The sequence below is a fragment of the Nanorana parkeri genome, unplaced genomic scaffold, assembly GCF_000935625.1.
Source record: "Nanorana parkeri isolate BGI_ZX_2015 unplaced genomic scaffold, ASM93562v1 scaffold452, whole genome shotgun sequence".
Taxonomy (NCBI): Eukaryota; Metazoa; Chordata; class Amphibia; order Anura; family Dicroglossidae; genus Nanorana; species Nanorana parkeri.
The window spans coordinates 105,647-114,888 of NW_017306720.1; the positions used below are offsets into that span (position 1 = coordinate 105,647).

The window sequence follows — 9,242 nt, forward strand, 5'->3', positions numbered from 1 at the left end:
GTTAAAGCAGGGTACCAGGCTAATATGAGGCCAGCCATTATGTCAAGCTTAATCTGCAAAGGTATCTAGTTCCTGGTGCCCATAGCAATTTATCAGAACCTCACAATTGCTCTTAGTCAGTCGTTCTCAGCCTGTGTAACCTCAGGACCTGCATTTGGTCATTATGTCACGGCATTAGAGTACTGCGTGTTCCGGTGCGGGCATACAAACTGTGGGTGGGAGGTGCTTTTGGGGTACTATTCAAATAAATAGCAGTGCAACACACCTCCCATACTAGAATGCACGGTAGGTGCCAGTGCGTGGTACAGTGCGTTAATAGCACAGTACTATGTGATTAACGTACTGTCCTAGTGTGAACAGGCAGTCAAAAACACTGACAGACAAACACAACCACAGACACATTCTCACACACACTCCAAAATGGTTTCTTTTTTTTTAAGACCCACCCAGTTTTCCTACCTTACGAGGACTGGAGTGGATCCTCAGCCTGGGGTCCAGTGTGGGCTGCTGTGCTGTGATGGAGTTCTATTCATATGTGCATTGCAAGTACAGCTGCCTTGTAGAGGTGTCAGGAGCCAGAATGTGATGTCACTCTGGTCCAGACACCTCTACAGGACACGTGAGGGAGCTGTAAACAATGCATGTATGGATGGAGCTCCTTCGTGGCCATAGCTCCATCCCATCTCAAGCTGACACTCGGCACTGGGCAGCATATTTTGAATGGCTGCTTGGCACGAAAACTGAGTGCTGCACTAGGGGGTGGCATAGGAGCCTCTTACCTAGAAAGGTGAAAGGCATGTGGTGACCCACTGAACACAAGGTCGCCACTGACTTTTGGGTCACGACCCACCAGTTGAGAAGCAAGGCTCTAAGATATGGTAGAATGAAAGGGACAGTCTGACTGACTGCTGTGGGCAATAAGAGGTATTCTTTTATGATGTTATGCATGGGGCCTGTGGAAACAAGGCTGAGTACTGGTGCTGCACTGCAAAACCAACAATTCTGCGTCCTTTTGAACAAGACCATATACCAACATACACATGATAAACTAGTCTCACAGCTCATCTGGCTACTCGTACTTGGAGTACAGCAAAGAGTGTATTCCTCTGTTAACTAAAGGAGATGGCTTCTACTGAGATGGCTTCTGTGAAGCTGACAGGGGACACATCATGTTCTCCAGTGATGAAAAGAAAGAACATGAGGTTGACCAGCAATTTAATCAGCAGCTGCAATTTTGTTAACCCGAGATGGTGTATGGTAAGCTACATTCCTACATTTGTCATGTAAAAATGGTTGTAAGCCTAAGTGACAGAAATAGTTTCGTCTATGTGACAAAGAAAAAAGGAGTGCCTTAAAGTGATATTAAGGCCAAATTCCACCCCCCACAGTGCTAATGTAAGGACTTACCTTAAATGATGCTTCTTAATCTTCTTTCCAGGAGTTTTCAGCTGTCCCTCCAGCGCTGGTGCAGGTCTTCGATCCAGCGCTGACTCTTCTGTCCTCTTCTTCGCTCATGTCCCACGGAGTCTGTGTAGGTGCACGCTGCTCCATAGACTTACCTTGTGTTTCTCCTCGTCTCCCGAATGAACATCTGCGCATGCGCCCGCCCCAAGATCCTTTTTTTCAGACGTTCGGACTTGCTAGCAGTAGATATATGCAAAAACAAATGAGGGCTTAATAACCCTTTAATATGGTTTTACATCATATATGGATGTCCCCTGAGGGGCCACACAATATGCTTTGCTGTATAGGATTTGGTAATAAGACAGGAGAACTTGTACATTATTTTCCATATATATTTCTTAACAAATAACAAGATAAATAATACATTGATTGCATATCCTCTGATAAACATCTTGTGATTAGTGATGTCTGTAGTTCAAAAATAGTATCTGCCGCGGTATGGTTCAAACTGCCTGATATGTTGTGAGACATAAAGTATATAAATAATCCAATAACGCCAAGGGTTTCCATACAATCTAACAATAGTGTAGTGTCAATCCATATTTTTACGTTGTAGTCAGAAACCGCCTTCTGAGTTATCATCCCACCCACAGCTCTCCACTACTTTGTCCAGGTTGAAATCAACTTCCACATTATACTCAAAGTCCAGGTCATCTTTCTTTTTCCTGTTTTTCTCAAAAAGTTCATCCATTAAGCTCTTTCTTTTGTTCAGTTCCTTGTCATCCAGTTTGTTCAGATCTTCATCTGGATCAATAGTTTCCTCCTTCCGAATCCCATCCAGGCTAGACTCCAAGCTCTCCCCCTTTAAATGCCCCCTAAGTAACTTATAAAGCCTTTCCAGCTGCGTCAGTGATACCTGTTCCAAGTACTGCTTGTGCCGTGGATTGTTTTTAAGCTGCTCTGCTGCTCGGCTGCAGTCTATAAAGAGGAAACATCAACAAGATGAGCTGAGAATGCTATACAATTTACCAAAATATGTATATAATACAATTAAAAGTTGGAAGCACTGAAAGAACAATATTCTCCTGAAATAAACAAAATATAATTGGGCTGTGCCGAATATCTCAAAAGTGAAGTATAAACGTATATAAACATTGAGTAAACAAAGCATCCGTGTTACATACATGTGTAATGGTGTATATATACAACCAAAAATGCAAAACAAATCCACAAAACTGTAGTGTGCCCGGTGAAATAAAAAAACGTAAAATATGATGAGGGGAATTGAACACATCTGGAGCAGAAAAAATCTGAAGCAGCTGTGCATGGCAACCAATCAGCTTCTCTCTTTCATTTTCAAATCTTAACTGAACAAACTGAGGAGAGAAGATGATTGGTTACTATGCACAGCTGCTTCAGATTCTGTCTGCTCCAGTTTTGATACATTCCCCTCAATGTCTTTTCCTTTGTTTGTTCTTATATTACAGTGCACCAGATCGTATTATCCACTTGCAATGCGCTCACACCCAGTGGATCCTGTCTCCACTCACTATCCCGTCACTCAAGGGTACTGTGTCCTTCAGTGAATGCAGAGAAAAGAGTTTTTAATTATTTAAATGGACAGCACTATGGCTTGTCCTTTGTCTTATATATACTAACATTTCCTGGAAAGGAGACTCATTCATAATACATAATAAGTGGACCATCAGTGGGAAGCCTGGATTAGCAGGTGGTGTGGTGATCGGAATGGAACCCTCCCCAGAAAGGGAATCAGTGCGTTTGGACCTTAAGGCTGGGTTCACACCTAGGCGTATCGAATATGCGCGTTTGTCGTGTGATTCGCTGTCAAAAAAACGCGCTACAAACGCACGTTTCCGAGGGCTACTTGGCTGTATCCCAATGGAAACGCGCGACAAAAACGCCCCAAAGAAGTTCCTGTACTTCTTTGGGCGTAGGGCGTTTTGTTGCACGTTCATACGGCCTGTAATACGCCCAGGTGTGAACCATACCCATAGGAAATAATGGGATTTCGGTGTTTGAGCGTTTTGCAGAGCGTAGAAACGCACTACAAAACACCCAGGTGTGAACCGGGCCTTATTCAGGAAGGTATCTACAGAAGTTGAGCAATGTCCCACTGGGTGTGAGCACATTGTAAGTGGATAACACTTTGGAACACGATCTGGTGGATTGTAATTAAAAAAAACTAAGAAAAGGCATATTTTAGGTTTATTTCTTTCACTGGGTACACTACAGTTTTGTGGATTTGTTTTGTATTTTAGGTTGTATATAAACACCATTATATATGTATGTAACATGGATGCTTTGTTTACTTAAAGTTTATACTTCATTGATATATTGTATTAGCCACAGCGTGGCACATAGAAATTCTGTTTATTTACCAAAATATAATATCCCATAGCAAGACTTCACACAAGTGATCATCGTCAGACGGTACATAGAATATTTTTTCCTCCTCTTGGCCAAACTGTTATGAATAGAATATTGATTTTATATGTGTTTATCTATTCATAATCAAACAAATATAACAATAAAGTATGTAAATAAAGGTGAACATATGATTAAAGGTCCACTAAGCATGAACTAAATACAGTTATCATTACCTGTTTTAGGGTAGACAAAAAGGTAAATATAGAAAGTAAATTTTTTTTATCCAGTTATGGATTTATTTAAAAAGAAAAAGCATTAAAAAGGAGAACTATGGGATCAGTGAAATACACTCATCACAATACGGTAGTTAGAGCCGACATGTAACACTGGAACTTTCACACATCGGCTCCATAGATTGAGAACTGAGTGATCCTCTCCCTGCAGGGAGCGGTGACTGTAAGCGGTAACTGAGGGGAACTGATCCCCCCCCTCAGTTCTTCCAACACTCACTGGGGGAACAGGCAGGGGAAGGGGCGGGCACAGCTGGTTCTGGAGCTAGAGAGGCAGAGCCAGCTGTCAATCGTACAGAGCGGCGGATCCCGACATTATTGTTGGGATCTTTCCCTGCTGCAGTGTGGCTCTGCACTGTCAGCATATAGCAGGCAGTAGTCCGCTAGATGCTGTTTTGGACACAGGAGGACATTTGTAAATGTCCTTCTGTGACCATAAAGATAACAACGACCAAAAAAGTTTTGCCCCATAGTTCCCTTTTAACTGTGTTGATATCAGCCTCCTGTAATAACATGTAGAATAGCACTAGGAACGTATGGGGTAGCATTGTAATCCAATCTGGTTATACTACATTGCATAGTGCTACCATCTACTTCTTAGAGCTTCATGGTCAATATGCTAAAGTATTAAAGCCAGTGGGTTAGCATGCCAGAAAGGCAACTAGAATTTTCATGACATGTCAGCAGCGGCAGCCTCCATATATCTCTGATTTGCAGCACATTTTGGCCACCAGATGGCGCTGAGGAGCAGGAAATTCCAATCCTAGGCAGGCAGCTAGCATCTTCTGAAGGGGATTGGAAGGCAGCTCCTTTAAAGTTAAAAGACATCCTTTACCTGAGAACTTAGAGAAATTCCTGATGGGCATGATGCGTTGCCGAGTCTTTCCTTCGGTCTTCTCATATACCAGGACAATGGCTGGTGCTTCAAACCGTATGCCACATTTCCTGGCCTTGTAGCTCATGGCACCAATAGACTGACACCTTAAAATTAAAAGATTGTAGGTGTTTACTAGATTAAAATTAAGTTCATATGACTATCACCCTCACATCAATCTGGCCACTAACGGGGTACAATTTAATAAAAATAATGGCACAAAAGTGGAACCAGCAACCAAACTGATTTTGTCATTTGAGTAGTGTAGGTTTTAATGTAAATGCTAGCACCTGATTGGATGCTAAGGCAAAAACCCAACAATGTAAAAAGAGGGTATTATATTGGTTTGAGCAGGACCATACCTATAATGAGGCAGCCCGAGGCTGTTGCCTCAGGTGTCATCTCTTTGGGTCACATGAGGGGCGGCAGGCAGAGCAGCATGGCCACTCTGCTGAACAATGATTGCAGTTCACTGCCGCCCCCTTTCTGGCCAGAGTGTCCCAGGTTACTAAAAACTGGGCAAGGAGATGTATAAAGTCCATACATATCTCCTTCTGCCCAGCTCTTAGCACCTTGGGACGCTCTGGCCGATGTCCCGCCGAGCTGATCAGAATGCTCTGATCGGTGTCCTGATCAGCTCCTGGCAACCGGTGACATCACTGGGCAGAATGCTGGCCAGAGCTGGAGGCAGAGAGGGATGGGGGGATGACACAGAGGCACCCCCTTCCTTAGCATGCAGCACCAGGACACCACCCCCAAGCCCCCCGTGTTAGCATGCACCACCAGAGAGTGAGAGTCTTGTTATCTTACTATTGAATGTTCTAGCTAACTATATAGAGTCCAAAAACAACTCTATATATAAAATAGGTCACATCAGACCTGAGAAAGGCATCACATAAGTTTATTTTTTAAATACTGAGGATAAGCCCATATTTCATATTTACAATATATGTCAATTCCCTGCAGCAAACCCACATAGTAACAAAAAAAAACATGTTAACCAAATAGCAAGTATTTTAGTCACATATAAATGTTTTCCGCTTTTATTCAGTATTTCATGTGGCCGCTTTCATTCAACTTTTCTTTCTGTTAGCAGGGGGTGGCTCTTTTCTGGAGTGGACAGGCAATGAATGACCTCACATACAGCCTGCGTAGTACAGTTCCTATCTGTGTACACTGCTGGGTGGCAAGTGTGACTGGTAAACTTACCATGGAGATACAGACATGCTGTGCATTGGCATGGTGTTCTGTAACTGTGAACGGGCAGGTACTGACTACACCAGAATGGATTTGCTTTTGTGCTTGCTGTGGTCAGATTGCTAAAGCATAGAAGAGGGGCTGGCAGGATCACAGGTATTTGTAAGCAAAAGAAACAAAAGTTGAAGAACCTACAATTACACAAATGTAAATGGTAGAAAGTCACTCGCACTCCAAAAACCTTTGCAGTCAATCTTTTTTATTGACCATCAAAGTGTCACATTGCTTAGCCGGTCAGGAGTGCGATGGGATCCATTATGTCTTACAATTACACACACACAATCATGTGACAAAACGCTTCAGACAAGGAATCCCATTCGTTTCCATGGCTCCTGTTTACACCCAAGCGTTTTGTCGCACAAAGTTTCCCATTGAATTCCATGGGATCAACAAGCGCTGTAATTCGCCAAATAGTAGCTCATGTAGTTTTTGCAGTGACAAGCTCTTCAGAGTGGGGCTGATGGCAAGTACTTTACAGCATTAGTTACATTGAAGGCGAGGCTTTACCAGACAACTTCACTAAGGGCCCGTTTACACATATAGCAGTGACCTGCGTTGTACTGCACCAAATCAACACGGGGCACCGCAAGGACACACAAAAAACAATTGTTTTCTATGTGTCCTGTTACACCACAATGCAGGTGTGATAGGTGATGGACTGCGATAAAACACAAACATGCTGCATTTGATCATAGTGCACTGGATGCCACTGCAGAAGGTTGTGCAGGGACCTGAATGGAGAGTACATATTGTACACGCCACATAAATAACAAAAAAATGTAAGCAATGACAGCTTTGGCAGAATGCGATACAATGCACACTGCTGCAGCTGCCACAACGCGCTAGCCCGTCTGCTAAAACAGAGTGTTATAGTGGGCGGGCTATTGTGATCAGGCCCTAATAGTTGACCTTTAATTTAGAACTTGGCTTTGAATTAAGAAAGAAAAGGGAAGGATTTCTATTACAGAAGACACAAACTATGCGATTGACTTTTAAAAATGTTTGCATAGCGTATAGCTAGGTGAACATTTCCTAAGCTCTTTGGTCCCATCTAGTGGAAGTAATGCGCAGCAATCACTTGATAAATCAGCCCCTATGTCTCTTCTGCAATTAAAGGAGAACTATGAGGCCAGTGATTTTCACTCACCTCATAGTTTTAGCCGACCTGTGACAATGAGACTGTCACAGGTCGGCTCAGTAGATCGGGAAGTGAGCGAACACATACCAGCGCACGCTCACTTCTCGATCATGTCACTGCAGAGAGCTGTGTCAGATCCTCCTGCGCTGACTCCCCTCCCCTGTCCGATCCTCCTGCGCTGACTGGTGGAACGGACGGGGGAGGGGGCGGGTACAGCTGGTTCTGCCTCTAGATAGGCAGAGCCAGCTGTCACTCACGCAGCTGGGCGGATCCAGACGGGAGGACGCTAGTTTGTGTCCTCCCGTTACCCTTCGGAGAACTATGGGGAAAAGCCCTAACCCCATAGTTCTCCTTTAAGGCTTCTCAACTTCCTTCTCATAAGATGCTTTAGAATGTACACTGAGCTGTTCATGAGAAACTCAATGTACATTCCTGGCACACCTTGGATTTGTGAGTTATGTCAACCCAGCCTGGCCAATCAAAATGGCTGAAGACCCTGAACCTGGAAGAAATGGGGAGAAGATGTCAACACCAGTGAGGGAAAAATCATTAGAGAGGAGAATTGAAGAGATTAGTCCCGCCTGCACTGAAAATGAACTGTACTGTTCTGAGCAACTGAAAATGTTAGTTGCTTGGCTATCATGCTGGCTTCCATCCTTTCTGGGTCACTGACCCGGGAGCAGATATGATGACTTCACTGGCTCCAAACTTGTCCTGAGTCCTTGAAAGAAGACGAAAGAGATCCAATGTTCTTATGGTATGCAGGCAAGTAGCAGAGATCAGCAACAGCCAACATATTACTCTCTGTAAAGTTCAATTTACATATATGTGTGGTGGGAACACGTACGTTACATTATTTGATGATGCGTTGTGGTGCCATTCATTTCAAATAGCCCCCAACCCACTAAGGCAACACATATGCATTGCAACACATGGCAATGAACCATAGCTCATTGGGGAGCAACCAACATTCTGATTTCAATGGCCTGTCTGCGCCATAACACATGTAAATGGGCCCTTAGTACGTTGTGCTGCTTTTTAAAAGGAATGAATATGACGTATGTCTAATGCATGTAACATGCAAATTTCTGCATGTAAACATGCATCATTTTAAGCATCCAGAAGCATAACATAAGCATGAAGCCTCAGGGCCCATGCACTCCAGACGCTGTGCGATTATTCCTGTGCATCACAATCTACTTTTTTTGTTAGAACTTTATTGAAATATCACAAGTGACATTTCATTCCAGGGGGCCAGGCAGTTGTGCCGCGTCACATCCCGCTGTGCTGGAAAAAAAAAAAAGCAAGGCATGAGGTACTTTTTTTTCTTCAACGCACACCACCGCGTTCCTGCCACAAGCGGTGGTGTGAATGGGCACCACCTGTGAAAAGGCAAATTGCCTAGTCTTGCACTGGGGCTGCGCTGGAAAGAACGGCCAGCCGAGCTCAAACGCAGATAGTTTGAATAGGCCCTTAAAGTTTCCTGTAAGCTGCTTGTACTTGACATGTGTAGAAGCCTTGGCCAGACGTGCTGAACTGTACAAGCAGCAAATGGCACCCAACACACAGGATCACACTACAGCTGCACAATACTAGACACTGCAATGAACGCCCCCGGATATAGACAGTATTCAACAGCTTCCTTTGGGCATTACCACACAAACACACTACATTACAATGAACCACAAAACCCAATATACACAACAAGGAGCCATAATATGTGCTCGAGTCACTCACCTGAGCCTCTATGGAGGCGTTACCTTGGCAACAAACAGCTAAGCCCCCTGAGCCGGGCTGTCCCCATTGTGCCTGCAGATGTTTCACTTTCTATACTTTCAATACTGAAAAAAGAAATCGTAATTCTAATACTTCGTTCGCAAAAACAAAAGAA

General features: G+C 43.7%; 1 protein-coding gene across 2 annotated transcripts; it reads right to left on the reverse strand.

The window, feature by feature from the left end:
- Positions 1-1,946: 1,946 nt before the first annotated feature.
- On the reverse strand, positions 1,947-9,159 carry CEP19 (centrosomal protein 19). Of its 2 annotated transcripts, none has more exons than XM_018560372.1 (3): positions 9,089-9,159; positions 4,918-5,063; positions 1,947-2,382 (listed from the first exon to the last, which is right to left on the reverse strand). In XM_018560372.1, exons 2-3 carry the CDS (start codon positions 5,042-5,044, stop codon positions 2,021-2,023), a joined length of 489 nt encoding a protein of 162 aa, XP_018415874.1. In that variant the 5' UTR covers positions 5,045-5,063; positions 9,089-9,159; the 3' UTR covers positions 1,947-2,020. The 2 variants fall into 2 exon arrangements, with proteins under 2 accessions (XP_018415874.1, XP_018415873.1); XM_018560371.1 differs by having other exon boundaries at positions 9,076-9,145.
- Between the last annotated feature and the right edge of the window lie 83 nt (positions 9,160-9,242).

Bases quoted from the DNA above. Each gene is read 5' to 3' on its own strand.
- CEP19 (XM_018560372.1), bottom strand. From the start codon at position 5,044: ATGAGCTACAAGGCCAGGAAATGTGGCATACGGTTTGAAGCACCAGCC. The intron at 2,383-4,917 runs GTAAAGGATGTC...TCCTCTTTATAG, and splicing joins GAATTTCTCTAAGTTCTCAG to ACTGCAGCCGAGCAGCAGAG.